Source organism: Schistocerca cancellata, chromosome 4 (genome assembly GCF_023864275.1).
Source record: "Schistocerca cancellata isolate TAMUIC-IGC-003103 chromosome 4, iqSchCanc2.1, whole genome shotgun sequence".
In the NCBI taxonomy this organism is placed as follows: Eukaryota; Metazoa; Arthropoda; class Insecta; order Orthoptera; family Acrididae; genus Schistocerca; species Schistocerca cancellata.
This window is the reverse complement of record NC_064629.1, coordinates 376,319,727-376,343,253: the sequence shown is the minus strand read 5'-3', so window position 1 is coordinate 376,343,253 and position 23,527 is coordinate 376,319,727. Positions and strand designations below refer to the sequence as shown.

The 23,527-nt window shown below is 40.0% G+C and overlaps 1 protein-coding gene across 1 annotated transcript in view; it reads right to left on the bottom strand.

Moving 5' to 3' along the window:
• Positions 1-19,080, bottom strand: part of LOC126183386 (neural Wiskott-Aldrich syndrome protein-like) — a 106,140-nt gene extending 87,060 nt beyond the window's left edge. Inside the window, exons 1-3 of the mRNA XM_049925331.1 lie at positions 18,830-19,080; positions 8,579-8,700; positions 2,962-3,189 (exon numbers count right to left, since the gene is read on the bottom strand). Of these exons, the coding sequence (XP_049781288.1) occupies positions 2,962-3,189; positions 8,579-8,677 (327 nt within the window). The 5' untranslated portion in view covers positions 8,678-8,700; positions 18,830-19,080. The remainder of the gene's footprint in view (positions 1-2,961; positions 3,190-8,578; positions 8,701-18,829) is intronic.
• Positions 19,081-23,527: the final 4,447 nt, after the last annotated feature.

Genomic DNA, 23,527 nt, shown 5'->3' with positions numbered 1-23,527 from the left:
ATTTGTGTGAACAAAATGAACTGTTGGAAAAGATTCGTTCCAACAAAAAATATGGATAGGAAATGGGCTCTAAAGTAAGTTAGGGTATGTGTAATATTTTTATTTTTCTGTTTCTTATGCACTAAATTTAAAATATGGACAGAGTGCTCTTTTTTCATCCTAAAATTTGAAAGTGTCCTTTTTGCATTCCAAAATATCGTACCCCTGCCACAGGTTAAAACTGTTAAATAATGGAAAAAATCTTAAAACTAAATGGGGACTGAACTACAGACTTAGTCTGACACTTATATACTCAGCCACCAAGCCACACTGTTCTCACACAATTTACTTCCCAATTATAAATGCAATAGTATTTTCACAGAATATACTTCCCTATGTGGCATGTAAAGTACATCACAACATACAGTGTGAAAGTCTGCTCACTCTTTTTCGTCAGATGAGCATCTCTTCCATTGTATCATAGCCTCTTTTGATATTACCAGAATTACTTATTCACAGTTCACTAATGGGTAACTCTGCATTCACTGGCCAGTTCTACATCAGTCAAATGACCACCTTCTCTATTTTATCTGGCTGTCCTCCAAGTTACAAGATGCCTCCTATGATAGTATCATAGACAACTGGAGGGAACGCACTAGTCAGAAACTCTAACTCTCCAGTTAACCTGATTTTATGGCCAACTCTAATATACAAACAAGGAGCACTGTGACATTTTTGTGAAAGACCTTGGATTCTCTTACTATTTTGCTCAATCAGAACAAAAGCTGGTTTGAAAAATAAAGATAACACAAAGCTCAAGGCAAACATGTGAACAGAAATGGCAAAAAACACAACTTACAACTAAAGGTCACAAACAGGTCAGTAAATTATCCACATGAATTAGAAAATTTTGATAATGAAAATTTTTGGAGTGTTGCAAAAAAGTTATAACAAAAATAGCAACAAACGGAGCTTCTGTAAAAGATTATTCGGCAAGTCACTGACCACCACACTTGAAGTCAATAAGACACACCTTGGTTTCGCCACATGTTAAAGACACTCACCAAAGCACTCCTCGAACACCCAACAAGTCACATGCAGTTTCTCAGATGCTCATGCCAAGGCTCTCGACAATTACAATCTGCCCTTGGTCAAACTAAAATAGATTGCATGCTTTCCCCATCCTACACACGGACAGTATGCTCACTGATATAAATGCATCGTGCGTTTGTGTAACTAGCGGTCATTCCTTGCCCGGTGATGCCACTATCGCCTGGACAGGTTTATATTGATAGTAGGTCACTGGTCATAATGTTCTGGCTCATCAGTGTATGTCAGAACTGTTCCGATTTCTCCACTTGGCATTCCATTTTCTAGTGTATACAGCTCCACTCACTACCTCAAAATGACAATATGTAAACTCAAACAGCAATAGTGAACAACAAATAAAAAATGACAGTCGATAAATAAACCCATAGCAACCAGACTACCAACACACAATAGAAAAATGCTACGAACTTATGCACCAACCTAACACTTTTCCATGAAATCGAACATGAAACCAATGGCAAAATAACAATGTTAGATGAAAAATAAAACTGAAGGAGTTATAGTTGTCTGCTCATTGGATAAAAAAAATGAGAGCAAGCCACTCTATAACACAATAAAACCACGAACCTAAGGGTTTGGGCTGGAGTCTAGACAAATCAGGAAATTTTAAGGTGAGTAGCACATTCTTCTCTGTCTGCTAAAATAGATGGCAGCTCCCCATGAAAATTTACTGGTACCCTGCTGTCAGAATAGCTACACATTGTTAAAAAATGAAGCACTGAAATGTGTATGCTACTTGCAATACAAATTTGGTGATCTGAGTGCTCTGCCACAGGCCATTCAATGCCTGTCATGCTGATGAAAAGACTTGTACTCTTCATTACAACATTAATTGGGTGCCACCCATCTCTTTCTGAAATCCCCCAAATGGCTTATATGGATTGGTTGTTCAGTTTATCAGAACTGTTGATGGAGTTCATTGACTGTTGCCAGAATCTCTTTTTGCTCTCCATAATTATACAACAGCCTTTTGTTTCCACCATCTGAGAGGTTGTAATCAGATGGCATTTGAATTTCCACAGAGTTGCACATCTGTTTCTTACTGCAGAGTGGCAATCTTCGTTTTATTGAATGATGAGTGGTCATCATGGCTGACCCAAAAACTTAAGCATGCATGCATTGACGGAGTGGTGGATTGTTTTGGAGATATGATCCACATAACCGTGGACTATGTATCTACATTCACACACTAACAGTTGGCTGTGTAATGTCCATTTTGCCTTGCTTAGCACCTATCTAGGCAACATCCTTTCATGTTCACCACAAAGGAGAAATGGTTCTGGGCAGAACAGAATTATCAGTATGAAATGTCTGTACTCTTCAACTGCTGACTAAGCCCTTCCCACACATTTTTCAGTTGTCTCCAACAGTTGTGCACACACTCCTTAGAAGATTCACATCCATCTACAAACCACTGGTTCACTCACTGCCTTGAGCCAGAAATAGTTCAGTCATTTGACAGTGAATGTCTGCTAAACATGGGTTTTGTGTATTTAAGAATTTAATCACTGGCAAATCCCACATGTAATCACTGTTTTTATCTTGCTCACCTGCATTAACACATGTCACCTCTTCTACACAACTCTCAACACAATTTAGTACATTCCTTGTAAAAACAACAAATCTTTGCACTGAAGAGGTGAGAGCCACAAAGCAAAGTAGCATTTATCTCCCGCATACCTTACTGATGATAAAAAATTGCACAAGTAAATGAAACAATGTCACAACAATTGTAAACAAGAGACTCACACATTTAAACTGATGAATGACTTGAGTTATCATAGTGACATTAAAAATTAATTATACTGTAATTAATGTCATGCAGGAAGGAAATTATTTCTGTAGTCATCAAAGCATTTGAAATTAGCTTACCTCGCCTTCAAAAGAATGCAAAAATGGTCTCAGTGTCTTGTAGTCAAACCCCTTATAAACTTCATGCTCCCACACCATCTGCTTTCTTGTTAAGCAATATAATCTAAAGAAGTAAGACTTCCGTGAATTGTCTTTCACAAGGCACAAGACACCAGCATCATATTTTCTCCAAGACGAATGATCTGGTGGATCAGACACAAACAACTGGATGACGGCAGATGCCAATGCCTGAAAGTGAAAATCCTGATGTAGATGTCTCACCATGTTCACTGAAGGCAGTTCACACCAAATATGAACTGTTATCTGTGAACTAATTAAAACTTCAAACCATAAAGCAGTAGTATTATATCACTGACAAGAAGTTTAATAATTCAGTAATGTTTAATAATAAATGATGATTTAATATTACACAGTGATGATTTTACAATATCATGCTAAAACCAATTTCTTGGGATAGGTAATCGAGTTTCAAGAGTATGTTTAATGCACACAGATTTCTATCTACAGGCAGCCAATTACCATAATCTGCTGCAAACTGTGGGTGTTTCAGAATTCTGACATGCACAGCATAAATTTCAAATTGTGGTAGTTTGGGCAGGGGGAGGGCAAATTGGGACATCTTTGATTTGGGTCCTAGAAAAATGAGTATTATTTTTGTCAGATTTCCTGACATCAGTATCACAATGAATGGATGGTTCAAACACTAAAGATTACATACAAAATTTGTAACTTAAAAAATGGCCATAACCCATAAAATGCATCAGTAGTATAGTAACCCACACATTACTACACCACCACTACAGCTGCACTGCATGGCACATTCAAGTAGTGCACCGCTCAACTGCTTCAGGCACTTCCACCTGAGACCGCCAAGTGGAGACAGTGCCGCAGTTGCCTGCAGCATGAAGCCAGCTGCCCCTGGTGGGTGAGTACCCTTCATATTGTCTTGCACTAGTTCCAGCCAGTCTCCTTGTAAATGCTACCAAACTGTAATGTTTTGATTATGTTATGCATGTCACACTGTGACTCAAATAAAAGTTTTTGGTTTTTCATAACCAAATATCTTACTGTTATGACAAAGAATACTTTCAATGGAGACTACACTAACGTCACAAATTCTTCTCATAGTTCCAAGACTAGTCTGACATTCATTTACCATTTATAATCCAAGAGTGCAAATCCACCACAAATTGTGACAACCCTCAAACTGGCCTAACACATGCACTTGCACTACACTCCCCGCCCCCCCCCCCCCACACACACACACACACACACACACACACACACACACACACACACACACACACACACACACACACACCATCAGCCCACTGGACAACAAATTTTAACAACGATTGTCAAAAAGTAAATAATAAAATGGTGAGTCGTATGTGTAAGAAAGCAGTTTACCACATGTCCCATATCTTATGTTCATCAACTGTATTGGTACCACCATATTAAGGTCACAGTGGGGACAAAGTGCGACAAATCAGTGGTGCTCATACCTTGTACTCTAACATTATCTGAGCATTACTGTAGAGATGTGTATGCCAGTTTCACTGCTCTATCTGCTTGCTGCACGAGTGTGTGAGATTAATGAAAGTGGACTTTCAAGGTATATTTGATCAATGCTGTCCACATGGATTTGCAATTAGTTTCTCTCTGCCTTTTTAATCATTTCTCTAAGTATTTTTGCTTCTCCTAGCTTAATGTTTAACTCATTCTCAAGGATATGTTAGCTCTGCTACATTTAAAGTTATTGCCTCTTTTATTTTAGTGGTCCAGTCAGAGTTGCTCAAGTTATATCCGTTTCTGAACACTGCATTTATACACATACAATTTTGCCCAAATGTTGAAGCACCATTTTCCAAAATATGATACACAAGTTCTTTCCCTTCTCCTGACTTGACACCTTTCCAGTTTACTTTGAACTGTTAGGATCACACCCTTATAATAGCTATCATTTTTACACCACTTCACCTACAGTGCAGTCTCATACTGCTCTAAACATTCATTTTCTGTCTTCTGACAGTTATTCAGTGACAACCCTCCAATTTCATTACATTGTATTCATAATGGCCTGTTGATAGAAACTCCCCACTTTCATTACATTGTACTCATAATGGACTGTTGAAAGAATTTAACTTCTGCACCCACTTCATATACCTACAAACACCAAGAGACAATAATTTAAGAGATGATGCACACAGCAGTACACACACACAAAATTTCATATTACACAACATCACTTTTTTCCATTTTTTTCACTCCCGCAACTGAGAGAGTAGTCCAAGTGCTTCATTAATCCTTTGAGTATGAGTGGTTTCTGCCCAAACCATTTATTTTTATTTGAAGTCCCAGTGCCTTTCACATGAAACCACTGATGTTATTGCAACTCAAATACCTCTAGTTGTACACTGACGTATTTTTGAGAATGCAGTGAATTGTAGCAGACATTTATAGCATTCAAAGCAACAGTCAGCACGGAGATTGGGCTACATGATTGTAGGAGATAGTACCCCCCTCCCCTTTTTTTTGTGACCGTGCTGAGTAGGCCATTGACAGTAAAAGTAAGTATACCTTACATTAATGTAACGTAAATTTGAGACTGAACTACTGCTTTTATGAGTAGTTTTGAAATGAAACCACCAAGGCAGTATGTACCTTTGATATTAATTTATAAAATTTTAGGTCCATTTTTGCTTGATATTTTGGACTACAGTTTCTTTTCAGCACTCTGAGTTCATGGGATTGTGTCTACAGAAAATATGAAATTGCTTTCAAATATAGCAAATGAAATTATGGATGGTTGAAAACTGTACCCCATTGGTCCTAATGTGAAACCACCTCATCAAAACTGACTCTTTACTTTTCACCAATTTCTCCTTGTATTCTTTGCTCACTATGATAATAGCCTAAAGGTTAATATTGTGAAAATTTTAAGATTATTTTCCAATGTGAAATCACCACTTTAAAACAATTAATTACTTACTTACTTTTTGTCAATTTCTTTTCTTGAAATATCACTCTACTAAATATTACTAATTACTTTCCACAGGTAATTTATCTTATTTCCATTATAGTTGTGAAAGTTGAGTTTCTCCCAGCATATAAAATGTTCAAACAACAGCCAGGTGATGTCCTCAGCAACTGCCAACATTTCGACAGGCGAACATCCTTTCATTTTAAAGACACAATTGCAGTGAGTGAGAACCATGCAAGGAAATTTAAACCCTGGGTAGACAAAGCTACACTAAAATAAAACCACCCACCCATCCAAACTAGTGCCACCACAAAACTAAAGACAATCAACATCAGACATTACTGAGATGAATATTAATTGACCCACGGGTGACCTCTGCTGTGGGACCAAGGCGACTAGGCGACTGCAGGATTTCAAGCAATTTAAGCGAAAACTTCCATCTCTACCAGTACCAAGCCAATATTCTGCACAGTATATTTGCTCAGCTATTGTCAGTATGTGAGATGCTTACATTCTATATACCGGGTGATCAAAAAGTCAGTATAAATTTAAAAACAGAATAAACCACAGAATAATGTAGATAAAGAGGTAAAAAGAGAGGTAAAAATTGACACACATGCTTGGAATGACATGGGGTTTTATTACGAAAAAAAAAGTTCACAAAATGTCCGACAGATGGCGCTGGACAGCAAAATGTCAGTGACTGCGCATGACAATTTTGTATAAAAGGAGCTGTAATGAGAGAGAGAGAATCAAATGCGCCAGCAGTCACAGCATGTTGACATTACCTGAAAAGGTGCTTTTAGTGAAGCTGTATTATCAGAATGGGGAATGTGCGAGTTCAGCGTTACGATCCTATCGCCACAGGAGGGTATTCGAATGGGCAAAGGTCTGTTGACAAATGCAGCTGTGGCGAGAATGATTTCGAAGTTTGAAGCCACGATAGACCCTGTAGTGGCCGACCGAGCACAAGGCGTAATGCTGCTGAGACAGTTCAGGAAGAAATGGAGACTGTAGCGGGTTCATCTATGCACAGGGAAGTCAGCGTTCGTGCAGGCGCACCAGCATTCCATACACTACTGTTTGGTTGGCACTAAGGCGTACCCTCCGATGCTATCCGTACAAAATCCATCGGCATCATGAACTGTTATCTGGCGATTTAGTAAAGCGGAGGGCATTTGCAGTGTGGGCATTTCAAAAGATGGTGGAAGATGACGATTGGTAGAGTAACGTGTTGTGGACCGACAAAGCTCATTTCACGCTCCGACGGTCTGTCAACGCCTACAACTGCACAATTTTGGCTACCGAAAATCATAGAACTGTCGTGGAAACTCCATTGCATGATGAGAAAGTCACGGTATGGGTTGGATTTACCACATTTACCGTTATCAGGCCTTTTTTCTTCGAGGAAATGCATGATTCTGGTTTTGTAACTGCTACCGTGACGGGTGAGAGGTACGCCGATATGTTACAGAACCGCATCATCCCCAGCCTGGCTGATAAACACCTGCTAGAACGTACGATGTTTATGCAGGATGGCCCCCCACCCCAAATTGCTAGACGCATGAAAGATTTCTTGCGTGCATCGTTTGGTGATGATCGTGTGCTCAGCCGCCACTTTCGTCATGCTTGGCCTCCCAGGTCCCCAGACCTCAGTCCGTGCGATTATTGGCATTGGGGTTACCTGAAGTCGCAAGTGTATCGTCATCAACCAACATCTCTAGGGATGCTGAATGACAACATCCAATGCCAATACCTCACCATAACTCCCGACATGCTTTACATTGCTGTTCACAGCATTATTCCTCGACTACAGCTATTGTTGAGGAATGATGGTGGACATATTGTGCATTGCCTATAAAGAACATCATCTTTGTTTTGTCTTACTTTGTTATGCTAATTATTGCTATTCTGATCAGATGAAGCGCTATCTGTCGGACATTTTTTGAAGTTTTGTATTTTTTGGTTCTAATAAAACCCCATGTCATTCCAAGCATGTGTGTCAATTTGTACCTTTCTATCTACATTATTCCGCGATTTATTCAGTTTTCAAATTTATACTGACTTTTTGATCACCCGGTATTTGTCCTCCAAAGTCCTGATTGTCCGATCAATGTATGTCACACACAACTGAAAGGGGTACGGTAGACACCTGCCTCACACAAACTAAATCATCCTATACAGATCCTAAAAAGGCCCTAACCTTACACAATCGTCGAAACACACACTTCACACCGTGTTTCTGTAGTTCGTATTGGAAATGCCATATACTTAGGTGCTACCTGGCTGTTTTCATCAATCACCAAATTCACTATTTGTTTATACAATGGCTACAGCACCCAACATTACAAAGAGAGGTAATGGTAACATCTATTTCCTCCTGTCTTTTAGTTTTTCCATCAATGTGACTAACCATTCATTTACTCTTTCATTAATTCATTCCTTCTCAAGCAGTGTTGCACACATTCCATGAAGAGGAACCACCAGGAGTGCAGATGAGTCAAAATACTTGGTTTCACAAAGCTATAGTAACAAACTATAGATTATACTCCCATAATGGACAGCTCAAGTCTACCAATTATCACATTTTATAAGTGTGGTTAGTGCTCAACGCATGATAAAAGTGCTACATACCATACACCTGTTTCCCAGCATCCTGTGTACCTGAGCATTTTCTTCCCGTGTAAGCAGGAGTGAACATCGTTGTTCAAGCGACATTGATCCAGATTTCATTACCTTTCTTCAGTTTGCAGACCCTATAAAAGAAAAGAAAAAAACGAACAAACATTAATTGAATTCTCTCTCACTGTTGGGTAGAACATTATTAATTGTTACGAAAGGAGCAACAACACTTAATGTTCTACAGCTATTTTTATTTGCAAATACTATTTATAAACTCTCTCACCCTGCCCCTTTCCCACTCAAATAGTCACAATTATTTATATCAAATTTCTTCTTTTTTTACATTTTTATTCATTTAATGTATTCAGCATCCACTCTTGTGAATATCTTCCTTAACAGAAACGCAAAAAGTTTCTTTTTTTCCCATTTGGTTTCAGTAAAAAAAATATTCCTAAGAAAGAAGTACCGACTACAAACTATGAATGCTACTTTCACAGAAAATGTGATTCATAGCAAATTAACTTTCTTCTCAAGTTGAATGGGCAGCACCTAGGTCAAGGTCTATAAATTTGTCACACACACACACACACACACACACACACACACACACACACACACACAAGGTAGTGTTTTTCTGTTTCGTGCTAAGTTCAAATTACGTAAAACAGGATGAGAACTTCAAAAACTACATTGGACTCCAACATGTTATTAGTGTTAGCAACTACTCCAATACAAATGCCTGCCAGAGCTAAACAAAAGGAAACAAGTTGCACTTAAAGTATTCACTACACAACATTATGTAAGCCAACATATGCACACCTTGTACGGATATCTGAAAGCTGTATGAGACATTAATTTGCCATTAACACTTTATCTTATGATTAAAGAAATGTTAAAGTAATAGATAGAACAAAGTCAGAAGAGATACTGTTTCCACAGCCTTCAGTAGACCAAGTTTTTTTTTTTTAAGAAGGTGCAATCTATGCCACTAAAAACTAATTGATCATGTCTCCTTTGTAACACAATTCTGTGAACACTAGAAAACACTTCCAAAGTGAATGGAAATTATTTTCTCCTGTAAACCTACCAAGAGTTGGGGGGAGGAGAACAAGAATTATAATGATCACTATAATGGAACATAATTATTTGTGATCAGCCAGTTTGAAGTTTGGACGTACTTTTGATGACATTTATTTTGCCTGAAATGCCCTTCCTACAAAACTTTTTTCTGTGAGTTGAAAAATGATTACAAGAAGTGATAAATGGTCTCGTATCAGACTGACAAAGTTTTTCCAATTTTACAAAAAGAAAGAAAAAACAGGATCTACAGAATATGAGAATCAACGAAGTGAAAAGAAGCCACTAAACTGTAGTTGAGATCTGGCCAATAAGCAACTACTAATAAATGTATGGGTAGTTTTCAAATAGTTGCATGAAAATGAAACTGCAGGACAAAATACAACACAGATACAGGTGAATTGTGTGTACAAGTACGTGTGAAATATACTTGACACGCATTTGTGGGCAAAGTCATGGGTAAAAAGCTCATCCTAAACCCTGGAATCATTTCCACCACATTTGGTACACATATTACTTACAATATGGACAGAAATACTGTCGAGGTAAGAACCACCAGCCTCCTACTGGTATGTGAGTGATAATATGGAGAGAGAGAGAGGGGGGGGGGGCGGGGGGGGGAGGAAGACTGACAGAAAGAGAGGGGGCGGAGGAGATGAACAGAAAGAGGGGGAGGGGAATGGACAGAGAAAGAAAAGAGGAGGAGACAGACAGACACACTGAGGGGAGAAAGAGATAGGCAGAAAGAGGGAGGAGGAGGAGATAAACAGAGGGGGGGAGGAGGAGGAGGAGGAGGAGGAGGAGGAGGAGGAAATGGAAAGAGAGAGGGGGAGGAAGAGACAAACAGAGAAAGGGGAGGAGGAGACGGACAGAGAGGAGGGCAGAGGAGATGGACAGAGAGGAAGGCAGAGGAGGAGATGGAGTAATAGAAGACTGGAATGAATACATACCCAGGCAAAGCTGGGTACTCAGCTTGTATTTTGTAAATGGTGGTTATGTGTAGGATTTTATTTGAGAACAAAGTTTTCTAAAACCCTACATGACTTTTTTAATGCTTGAGGGATCAAACACTGGAGTCAATGGCTCCAAATGACACAGTTCAAGCTGACTGTAATGGAAAGTAAATTTCAAAGTTAGCTATGAAGACTGAAGAAAAAGTATCTAAGCATGGCTGATGTGTGTCAGTGACAGACATCTGGCCACAAGTCAGATTATGCAATTTATATAGAACTTTCAGTAACAATGCAGAAATTGTGACACACACACACACACACACACACACACACACACACACACACACAGAGAGAGAGAGAGAGAGAGAGAGAGAGAGAGAGAGAGAGAGAGAGAGAGAGAGAGAATTAGTCAACTGTGTTTAATCAATCATAGTTCAGTATGTTTAACATTTCTGCATTTGAACCTTGTAGACATTACATGAGAATACCACTGATTGTGAAGCAAAAGAATGATTTTACATCACTTCCGCATTCTTATTATTAGCACTGATATTGAGATGTCCAACTCACTTCTCACAAAAATCTGAAGATAGACTTCCCTAATCAACTGCAACAACATCAAACCACACTTTTCTTCAAGGCATTATGGAAGAAAAATTTCAATGTAATTATGTTCTGAGAGATTGACCAATTTGTTTCCTTCTCAGAATTCCAGTTTATTCCCACCCAAGTTCGGATACAGCTTGTCCAAGCAGTCAGTCAGACAGGCAGCCAACCAGTCTTGGTGGGTCCAGGGGATGGTATATTAGCAGGGTGCCTTTGAACATACCATATGTGATCATGCTGCATGTAGGAACAAGGAAGAAAACACATCCTACCTACCTGAGTGCCTGTACAAGAGAGTGTTAGCAACTTGGGCTAATAATCCTAGGTGGCTTCCCAGTTAGCAGTACTGATTGGCTACACACACCTAGTATGTACAGAGCACATTCGTTGTCAGAATTTCAGATAAACTTATAACCTCTTCTGAGGCAACATTCCTACCTCGGTACATAGGTCACAATTAACCATAAAATGTTTAGCAACAACGTTTGAAAGTAGACTACAATTGGCTGGGCAACCATTACATCATCATCTTAAAACTTAGAAATGATTTCAATCTTTTTTAGTGCCTGTGGAGTACTAGACATATCCTTCCATTCTCTGACTCCATTCATGAATTTCTGTCCAGTCCACATAAATTATATACGTACTAGGATAATTACAGCAAAATGTATCCACTGCTGTGCAGACTATAAGAGACAGAAAGTTGGCAGAACAGGAGGATGACATTTGCTTCCCTTTGGCAGAGTCGCATTATGTAACATTGGAGTGACCTCCTCCTGATGCCACAAGACTGACTGACCGACCACTTGGGTTTATTTTTATTGAGATAAATAAATCAGAATTATACTGTTGTTGGAATTGTGGCTGACAGCACTCTAATCGACATTTACATCTATAGTGATTATTCCCTAGTCTCAAAATGTTTCATTGAGTAAAAACATCGTGTTTCTTAATCGGACACTCTGCATTCTATTAATTAGATAGGCTGAAAACCAGTTCCAGAATTATTTCCACTACAATACTATTTGTTTTCCTAAGAGAATACTGTGAACTGCACAATTAAATGCTTTTGACAAATCATAGAAAACACCAGCTGCCAATATTTTGTTATTTACATTTTGCATAATCTGATTCCTGAATCGAAAAAGTCATGTCCTGTGGAGAGATCCTTTTGAAATCCAAAGTGAAACTGAATAATATTTTATATTGGCATTGTTGTGTTATTGTTCTTGTGTACATATTTTTTTTCTGTACCTTCAAACACACAAGCAGTCAGACTGGCTGATATTTGTGTACAATTGTCATTGAAATACAACATTCAGAGTGCCCTACAAAATCTATCGTCACTATAGCATTTAAATAAAAATGGTTAATTGAGCAATAATTACAAATTTAAGTAGTTCCAGGACACACTTGCACAGAACAATAGCAAAAAGATTAATTATGTGCAGTTTCATTGCAAAATACCTATGATGCTTTAAAACATGTTTCTGTGACAATCTCCTAACTGAAAAAAGAAAATAGTGCAAACATGCCTGAATATTCTTGGAAAATAGCAGCTGCCATTTCCAAGCAATAATTGTCAGTACCTTCAGAAACCTGCACATCTTTCTGATTTGAGAAGTGTACTACCATCTAAATGAAAAAAAGTTTGCATCAGTGTACGCAAGAAACAAAAATGTTTACACTGAAATAAGTCAAGAACAAAGTTTCATTATGAAACAAAGAAAAATTGCATCTTTTAGAATGACTTTTAACTAAATCAACACCGGTCCATTCATCTCAGTAGTGCATACATGTTCTGTAAGAATTTTCTACTTTGTTCTGAATCCCCATATAAAATTTCAATTGCTACATTATTGGTCACCATCTCAAATTGAATACATGGTCATGTACGACCTACACAAGCAACAACACTTTTTAACTCTATGAATTTTTGTAAGAACGAGATACCCAGTTGGTACTGTGCTGTTACAAAGCACAAATGTATTATGGGAAAATGTAAAATATTCTTCAAGACCTCTCCAGGCAGCACCAAGCCAAGCCAGACCAACACCCCACATTGCAAACAAAGCAACAAACATGACACTGCAGAAAGCAGAACAAACCTGGAAGATATTGCCTCACCTCACACGAGTGAGAGGTCAGAATCACAAACTCAGCAACATGACCTGAGTGAGGAGAAGACATCATATCATTCTAGCAGCACAGCCTGATTTCGTAACAGTGTGTCCTCATTAGATATCATGAGAAAAACTCACGATAACCTGACCGAAGCACCTTCACTCCCAGGTGCAATAATATTGTGGTTGACTAACATATTGCGGAAGATTGATTTTAGCCTAGTCTGTGAATCACAGAGTAACCAGTTGACTCTGCAAATTTCATTACACAGTGTAGTAGAATCTACTTTTGAGACTTTATTATCCAATATCAGAATTAGATTACTACCTAACCACGATATTATTGCACTTTATCACCAGTGGTCCTTATCAGAAACATGCAGTTATGTTACAGTAAACAAGTACAGTGGTCACTAAGGAAAATGTAGCAGATTGTGAATGATTTCAAGACAGTTGTGCATGTACTGTTTACTGTAACATAACTGCGTGTTTCCGATAAGGACCACGGGTGGCCAAATGCAACAATATTGTGGTCAGGTAATAATCTAATTCTTATATTAGATAATAAAGTCTCAAAAGTAGATTCTACAACACTGTGTAATGAAATTTGCAGACTCAGCCTGTGAGGCTCAAAGGATTATTTCAAATGCTTGCAGCACAGTATTGCCAAGGATGGAATAATTTGGCTATTTCAAGTCTCTTGCAGCATATCAATTTCACAATTTAGGGTACACTCACTTAGCATTTTGAAACAATCTTATTTTTCATTACCACAGAAGAAGTCTGTCTGAAAAACAATGCACAGTCCTCTGCAGACGCACTATAAGCCCTTACTCTGAAAACTAAAAATACTAACTGTACTCTCACTACACAAAGACGTGTTTCAATAATCATGACCAACCTTGAGGATTATCTGAAAAATGCTATCATGTCTACAATATCAAATACAGCACAACCTACCATATACAGCTAGCAAAATAACTTATACACAAAGGTATGTAAGCCATACTTTATTACAACACAATGCCAGCTAAGATCAGACAATTAGAAGAAAAAATAAACTTAAGAAATCTACCTGAGCAGTGTTTTGACTCTAGATGACTAAACTAGTGTATAATATTTTTTATGTTTGTTTATATTTTACCGAACAGAAAAAATGTCACAGAATTGCTGGTATACACAAAAATCATTTGTTGCTTATGAAATATGAAGCACATGCTTAAGATCAGCAAACTATGAAGAACAAAGACAGAACCATGTGCTTGTGTGTGTTGTATTTCCTTATGATGAATTTAAGTAAAATTTTCATGTACATTGGGACAACATACAATATGTATTGTCTATGAATGGATAAATAAATAAAAAATAAAAATGTGAGTGACAAAAAAAAAAAAAAAAAAAAAATCCTTGGACCAACCGAGGCTTGAAGAACTGACATTTAGATCTGCAGCCTGACACACACCCAATTAGCCACTGAGCCACACACTAATATGGATACAAACCTACTAAGAAGTCCAAGTGAAAGCTGAAAAGTAATGCCTCCAAATTTTTTATTCTGCACGCTTCACTCACACAAGGTGCAACCCTTTGCCACGAGGGGCCTCCAAGTTGTAGTGTGTCATGTGGCAGCGTGTAACATGCATGAGAGGTCCCCAGAACACTGAAAGCACGAATTCAACAAGTTCAGCCACACATTCAGAATGACAATGCCAGACTACACATGAGCGCTGTGACATTTGCAACAATCTGATGTCTTGGTTTCAATGTCATTGATCATCCTCCATACAGTCGCGACTTGGCCCCCTCCAATTTTTATCTGTTTCCAAAACTTAAAGAACACCTTTGAGAACTTCACTTTGCCAGTGATGCAAGCAGAGGTGAGGTTGTGCCTCACTCAACAGAGTCAAACATTCTACAGTGACTGTAACAATGAACTAGTCTCCATATGGCACAAACACGTTTGCCATCAGGGCAACTATGTTGATAAATAAATGAAGGACATGAAGAATAAAGCTTTACCATATTAATAAAGTTTGTTTTGTCTTAAGAGTTTTCACATAAAAATTTTTGAGTAATGACTAACTGTGTATTTAACACAGGGCCGGCATATGTAGGAAAAAAACATATGAGGATGCTATAATTACAGAGTTCTCAAAAAGTGAAGCAATCTTATGCAACAAATCTCTTTCTAGCTCCAGACAGATGCAGCGAAAAGCAGTTGAAAGTAAGTTTTAAAGCAAGGAACTCTGACAGCCAAGTTTCATATTATTCGAGTCCCATAAAGTCTCCATTGTCATCTAGCTTGTGTGATCTCTCCATTGGTACTGCCATGACCTCTTACCTGAAGAGAGTGGTAAAGTGTACCTTTCTGACAGTGGTTCATGTGATGGGGAATAATTCGATACAACCAGTCTGAGAAGGTATAGTTTCACCTTGATGGAAATGTAAATGCATAGAAATCACACATTTGGGATATGGAAAATCAAGTCAGCTGCACCAAGTGCTCTCTGTGTTGCTGTGCAATGTCATAGGTAAATCTTCTCCACATTATTTCACGGTATGGTGAACAGTGAGGACTACATATAGATGGTGCAACAATTTGTGAATCCTACAGCAGAAGACCAGCTAGACTACACGATTTCAGCAAGAAAATATTCCGCTTGGTACAGCATATCTCCATGATGTCTTTGGATCAAAGTTTTCATAGACAAGAGTTTCTGAGGTGGTTGTGACTCCTAAGGTCTCCTAATATATTCCCATCTCAATTTTCTTGTGCAGATACCTTAATGACACTACTTACAAAGCTCACTCTTAAACTATTCCCGATTTGTAGGAAAGCTGAACAATGAGCCAAGGCCACTTTCAACAATTTCTATGACTTAGCCATTTTGCCACAAGATTGTGATACTTCCTGAACACACAGTACCTTTCCTTCTCAAACAGGGAAAGTTTCTAATGCACTAAATATAGAAAATCATGGTTAAATAAGGTAAGAACATGATCATTAGGCTACACTACAGGTCAATGTGTTTCCATAACCTTTACCTGGCATTCACATTAGCTGGCTTCACCAACTCACAGCCAAATTAGCACCTTTCAACCTAACCTACACCTCAGGATATGCCACCACTACCAACACAGGGGTCCAATATCACACTCTAGTCATGAAATTTACGAAATGTTAAAATACAAGTAGCTAATACTATTTCCCAATGTTTGATCATCGCCCTTTAATATATTTTGGCTAAATTAAAACCTCAAAAAATCGACAACCCTTTGTTTCTGTCTGGTAGCGTAATAAGGCATTGACACATTTCATGAAAATTTTCCAAATACAAAAATGCTGACCTATCTCAGACAATATCTTTCACGTACAGTTTTATACTTTGACCATGACCTCCCTGGCAGGAAATTTTATCTGATGTACTTCATTGTAACTACTGTGCATGCAGCACAATAAGTTATTAACGTACTTCAATAACATTAAATGACACCACAGCACATACTTTTTGCCAAATGCCTCAATGACATATCACTTAAGCTGACTAATGAAAGACAGTACAATGACTATTTTTTTAAGTCTTCAAAATCTAACATGCTGACACAGGTTGTCCTTTTTTGTATTCCGTGGATTAGGCTATGGAGAACCAGTAAGTGTTTACTACTCAATGCATGTAACAAAAGGAAAGCAAAAGGATTTGACTACTAACTTATATGAGATAGCCATGGAAAAAGTATAAAGTTACCTTGTGTCTTGAAAAATGAATACACAGAAATTAGTTAACCACACAGCCAATTAAATGATAATTTTGAGATGCATAGGCTCTGTTTACGAAACGATTTATCTTACACAGTTGTTGAATGGTAAGGGTCAATGCTGTCTTCAACATAAAGTTTGGTTTCAACACCACACTCCAAAACTAGGCATGGTTCTACTAGAGGTAGCAGGCAGCTACACTTCTCAAACCTATGAAATGCGTTACTCAATGAGTTATTGGAGACCTATAGTTTAATACTGACTCCTAACCACAGTGCAACTTTGCATTTTTCACATTTGCGATCACTATCACATATTCAAAACATTCAGAACTTACTACATCAATTAAAAAAATGTGAGCCCCAAAAATTAAGCTACAACAAAGGAAATGTACTGGAGTCTTGACCTAAGAGCATGTGAGTGGTTGAGAGAGCTACAATGTAGGTAATCAGCATAATAAATAGAAAAGACTTCCCTCTACAAGTAATGCAGTCTCCCCTTGCATTTTTTGTAGTTTATCTATGATATGTGTATATTATTTTATATACACAAAACACTTTTAGATTTATTACTAAATAGTTTTTTTTCTGATTTCTCTTGCAATTGAAATGTTTAGAACACTACAGACCACCCAAGTTGTCACCACAATCAAGATCTCAGACAGGCCCCAACCACACACTAGCTGTACCACTGTAAACAGTTGTCCCAGAAATGGTCACTATCATGAAGTGTGAAGAAAAATTACACATTGTGTTCTACAAGGCTTTAACCTAAATTGTCTCCCATTCTTGCAACATATCTAAGACCTTTATCAGTTGGATTCAAGGAACAAATTTCTTTACATTGAAAGGAGATTTATCATTAAACCGTACACAGAAATTTAAAATTTTAATGTGTAATTTAGGTAAAACATTTAACATTTTTTCCAAAAATGAACTTGCTATGAAGAACAAACAGAACACTGCACAGTCTTTTTCAATTTTCTTCACCACTCAGATCCCTATTTCTCAATCAATAAAAGTCCACAGAAGACTTCAGGATGGGTATGTTAAGTGTTGCTACTGTCAATCTTTGTTGTCAAGAGTAGCAGTTGTTTACTGTGCTGCATTCTGGCCATTTTTAATAAAACCAATAGGAGACACTGAAACGACCAATTCCCAGAGAAGAAAACTCATTCAGATGGAGGGTAAATGTTCGGTGGGAAGTATTACATCATTAACATAACTTTCCCATATGTTGTACAACACAACATCGACTTTGCATATTTGGAATCATTTGATACAACCTACAAGGAAATAATGTCACGTATAAACAAGCATGGTTACATTCAAAGCATTGCCTGTGAGGATACATTTCACCCAAAGTAACTTAAAATGGAAATCAGAACTGCAAGATTTTTTTTTTTTCTTTCGTTTCAGGGAATGTGAAAACATTTCCACACGGATAACTTAATCCATAACGGCGTAAATAAAACACAATACATTGTCCACACACAGAAAAATAGGGCAACAATCGCAGTTAAAAATATAACCACATTTTTATTAATGTAGCACAGGAGTTAAACCCCCATAATAGCTGCCACACGTAGCACTGACAGTAACGCCCTAATCTTATCTCAAGGCGAGCTTCCGTATACAATAACAGGAACAAAATTTTATAATTACTTGGAGTGGCAACGAGTTTATAAACAGTTGATTAGAGACAATAGTACAACACAAGCGCAACATGTCTTTACGAAGTCACTTACTGCGATTCACTCTGTGCGCACTTTCAAGCCACGGGAGAAAAACAATGCTACAGAAGCAAGTGTTATGTTGGTGGGGTTAACGATAAGTTACGATGTTCGACTTTAATTGTTGCAGAGTTGAAAACGATATCAATGTCCATGATTACGTAAAATCGTGGGAGTTCAAGTTACATTAAATTTGTATTTTTAAACAGACATCATAAATATTCTAAGAACTGACACTTCCCCATCATAACCGCATTACACTACTATTGTCTGTGCTCAAAGATAAACCAGTTACCGGACGGCTGATGAATGCAAGGAAGTTAGAAAGCTAACCATTCGTTGCTGACACAAGTGGAATACTCAAGAGCGCATTGAGCCTAGTGCGCGGCAGTACACTTTTTCTGGTGTAGCAGTAGTGTGTTTAGGTTCACGCGTTCGTCCTGGCAGCTAACAAATACTTTTTTTTTTTTTTTATTGAATTTCGATTCCCCCCCCCCCCCCCCAAGGCGGCGGGCTGGCAACAGCTTAGTATGCCGCTCTTCAACCTACAAACTTTGTTTTAAAAGGATGAAGAGAATAAATAATAAAATCGGAGACTTAAATAGTAACATGGCGAAAAAAAATAATCGTGGAAGTTAAAACATAGAACAAAGGGATGATGATGCAAATAAAATACATACGAAGCAGACAGGTAAAATAATAGACAGACAATTAAAAAACACGGCGACAGTCTGGTTTCTGTTCGCAAAAGACATAAAATTCACACCCAGCAACAGCATGGTTTCTGTTTGCAACACTAGAAAGACGAACAACACTGAACATTCACTGGAACACTGCACTAAAAGGGTGGCAAATGTGACAACCACAGCCGAGAGCAGATGGGGGGAAACTGGACAGATGATGGGAAAATAAAAAATAAAAATAGGGGGGAGGAGAGGAAAACGAAGGGGGGAGGGGCGACAAATAGTTCAGCAGAAGTGTTTACTTAAGTCACTGAAAGATTGCTGTCAACGACTACAGTTAAAACAGAAACAAATGACGCGTTACCGGCCAAGGTCGTCTGTGGCACTGCGATTGTTGCTCTATTTTTCTGTGTGTGAACAATGTATTGTGTTCGTCTATGGCTACGGTTTTCACAGTGTAGGCAACATCTGCGGTGTCAACTACATCAATTCCACTACAACATTACTACTATGCAGGTCACTTGGGTTTGCATCGGGAGCTGGTACTTGTTGTGATGATGGTGATCGGTGTGTTGGTTTTTGTCGCTGGGTGCTATGTGTCGACTGTCGGAGACTGCGACGAGACAGCTGTATACGAGGAATGACGATCGACTTCCATCCGATGATTCTGAGGACAGCAATGTTGAAGGCAGATTTCAGCAGTAACCGAGTGACGCTGGTCTGTAAATTGCACTGTTGACGGAGACTGTGTCATGACTGGCTCGATGGTATGACCTGCATGCAGTGCCACAGACGACCCTGAACTTGTGTGCTAGTTCAGTAAAAAGCCATTGCAGAGGGCAGTATACTTCCCACCAATCGTGTAGTACGGACGTGGCTATTTCAGTGCCCACAGTGGTCTCTCCTGCATCCCCCCTACCCTCTGGTTTCCTCCTTCCTCTCCACCCCCCGCCCGTTGCCGCGCCTCTATCACTGTATCCCTCCCTGTCTCCACCTCCACACCCTCCATCTCCTTCATCAGGGCAATTTCCAGCGCCTCCCCCTCCCGGATGACGAAATTCGACGTGAAATCTACCCTCCCTTCCAACTATAACCTGGCCTTGTTCCTCCCCCCTCCCAGGGCCCCTTTTTTCCTCTCCCCTCCTTTTCCCAGAGCGGATTTTCCTCCTTCCCCCCCCCTCCCCCCTGAGACCCTGCACCCCATACTTGCCTCTTTCCTTCCCACATCCCTCCCTACCTGGCCCTCTCCAGCATGCCCCCCGCCCACCTCCCCCCTCTCTTCCCCTCCCTCCCTCCCTCCCTTCTTCCGGTCACCCTCATCTCCTTGCACTTGGAAGATCCTCCGTTTTGATCATCGTCAGTGTGCCATGTCAGTGTTGTGTTTAGTGCTGTTTCTACTGTGCGTCAAGAGGTGTGATTTTAATTGTGTACTGCCTTGAGGTTCGCCGTCAGTGCTTGTTATGCGCTACGCCGTCCGTCGATACTTTTTATGCTCCAGTCATACTGTGCCATGTGTTCTTTTAATTGTCGCAGTGTGTGGATTTTTGTGTGCGCTACTTTTAAACAGTTTTTTATCTCCATTTTACAGTCACCCCTTTTTTAGTCCAGTGCCTTCCATGATGTTCCCCCTTTTTTATATCTACACTCCTGGAAATGGAAAAAAGAACACATTGACACCGGTGTGTCAGACCCACCATACTTGCTCCGGACACTGCGAGAGGGCTGTACAAGCAATGATCACACGCACGGCACAGTGGACACACCAGGAACCGCGGTGTTGGCCGTCGAATGGCGCTAGCTGCGCAGCATTTGTGCACCGCCGCCGTCAGTGTCAGCCAGTTTGCCGTGGCATACGGAGCTCCATCACAGTCTTTAACACTGGTAGCATGCCGTGACAGCGTGGACGTGAACCGTATGTGCAGTTGATGGACTTTGAGCGAGGGCGTATAGTGGGCATGCGGGAGGCCGGGTGGACGTACCGCCGAACTGCTCAACACGTGGGGCGTGAGGTCTCCACAGTACATCGATGTTGTCGCCAGTGGTCGGCGGAAGGTTCACGTGCCCGTCGACCTGGGACCGGACCGCAGTGACGCACGGATGCACGCCAAGACCGTAGGATCCTACGCTGTGCCGTAGGGGACCGCACCGCCACTTCCCAGCAAATTAGGGACACTGTTGCTCCTGGGGTATCGGCGAGGACCATTCGCAACCGTCTCCATGAAGCTGGGCTACGGTCCCGCACGCCGTTAGGCCGTCTTCCGCTCACGCCCCAACATCGTGCAGCCCGCCTCCAGTGGTGTCGCGACAGGCGTGAATGGAGGGACGAATAGAGACGTGTCGTCTTCAGCGATGAGAGTCGCTTCTGCCTTGGTGCCAATGATGGTCGTATGCGTGTTTGGCGCCGTGCAGGTGAGTGCCACAATCAGGACTGCATACGACCGAGGCACACAGGGCCAACACCCGGCATCATGGTGTGGGGAGCGATCTCCTACACTGGCCGTACACCACTGGTGATCGTCGAGGGGACACTCAATAGTGCACGGTACATCCAAACCGTCATCGAACCCATCATTCTACCATTCCTAGACCGGCAAGGGAACTTGCTGTTCCAACAGGACAATGCACGTCCGCGTGTATCCCATGCCACCCAACGTGCTCTAGAAGGTGTAAGTCAACTACCCTGGCCAGCAAGATCTCCGGATCTGTCCCCCATTGAGCATGTTTGGGACTGGATGAAGCGTCGTCTCACGCGGTCTGCACGTCCAGCACGAACGCTGGTCCAACTGAGGCGCCAGGTGGAAATGGCATGGCAAGCCGTTCCACAGGACTACATCCAGCATCTCTACGATCGTCTCCATGGGAGAATAGCAGCCTGCATTGCTGCGAAAGGTGGATATACACTGTACTAGTGCCGACATTGTGCATGCTCTGTTGCCTGTGTCTATGCGCCTGTGGTTCTGTCAGTGTGATCATGTGATGTATCTGACCCCAGGAATGTGTCAATAAAGTTTCCCCTTCCTGGGACAATGAATTCACGGTGTTCTTATTTCAATTTCCAGGAGTGTATATTCACTATATTCTCTCCTTTGTTATTTTTAAATGTCTTCTATTTGTTTGTTCTCTGTCATTCGGCTGAATAGCAGCGCATATGCTGTTGCCAGCCCACCCCAATGGGGAATTGAAATACAATGAAGAAAAAAAAAACCTCTCCTGCAGGAGACAACACATACCGTAGCAACCATAGCAACAGGGGGAGTACGTATCAGCTAACAGGCATGGATTCATATGTTGTGTTTGTAGAATGTGAAATGGTAATATGGGAAAATTATATTCGATGACCATGGGAAGAGCTTTGTTTAAAGAAAGTACTAACAATTTAAGACATGAAATTCTTAATATCTCTGCTATTGGCAGACACAGATACAAAACTTAAACCAACTCTGGGTAGTCAGCAAATAAGTTACCGTTGTCTGACGTCTTTCAGCAGAAACATATGGATGCTTACATCCGTAATTTTTTCACAAAGAGATGAGGCATTATTCAAGATGCTGATAATGCTTTACCTAAAGATAACATCCTTGCTGAAATAAAGTCTGAATTTTTAGTCACAGAAGTGAGATAGATCCCAAATAAAGTAATTGAAAATGGAGATGTGAAAATCCTCCCACACCTAAGTACGTTGTAGCATTTAAATATCACAATTTCCTTAATATGTATATTTGTGCAGTATGTGCTGCCCAGTTGCACTGTATGTTCAATCAGTTTTGCAATGCCATGATTTCCTTAGATATTTCCATTCAATTACAGAGTGACTTTGAAGTGCTCACATAGTGGAGTGCTTTGGTGATTGCACTGTAATGGGAACCACGCCGCCACAAACTGCTCTTGCCCATTTTATCAGCAGCACACAGAAACCAAGCATAGTGCAGCTTACAGCACTTCTTACTCTTTTGATGCTCCACCCTAGCGTCCATCATTTGCACAGATTACTGCCGATGTTCCTACAACTTGAGTGCTCTTCAATAGTGAT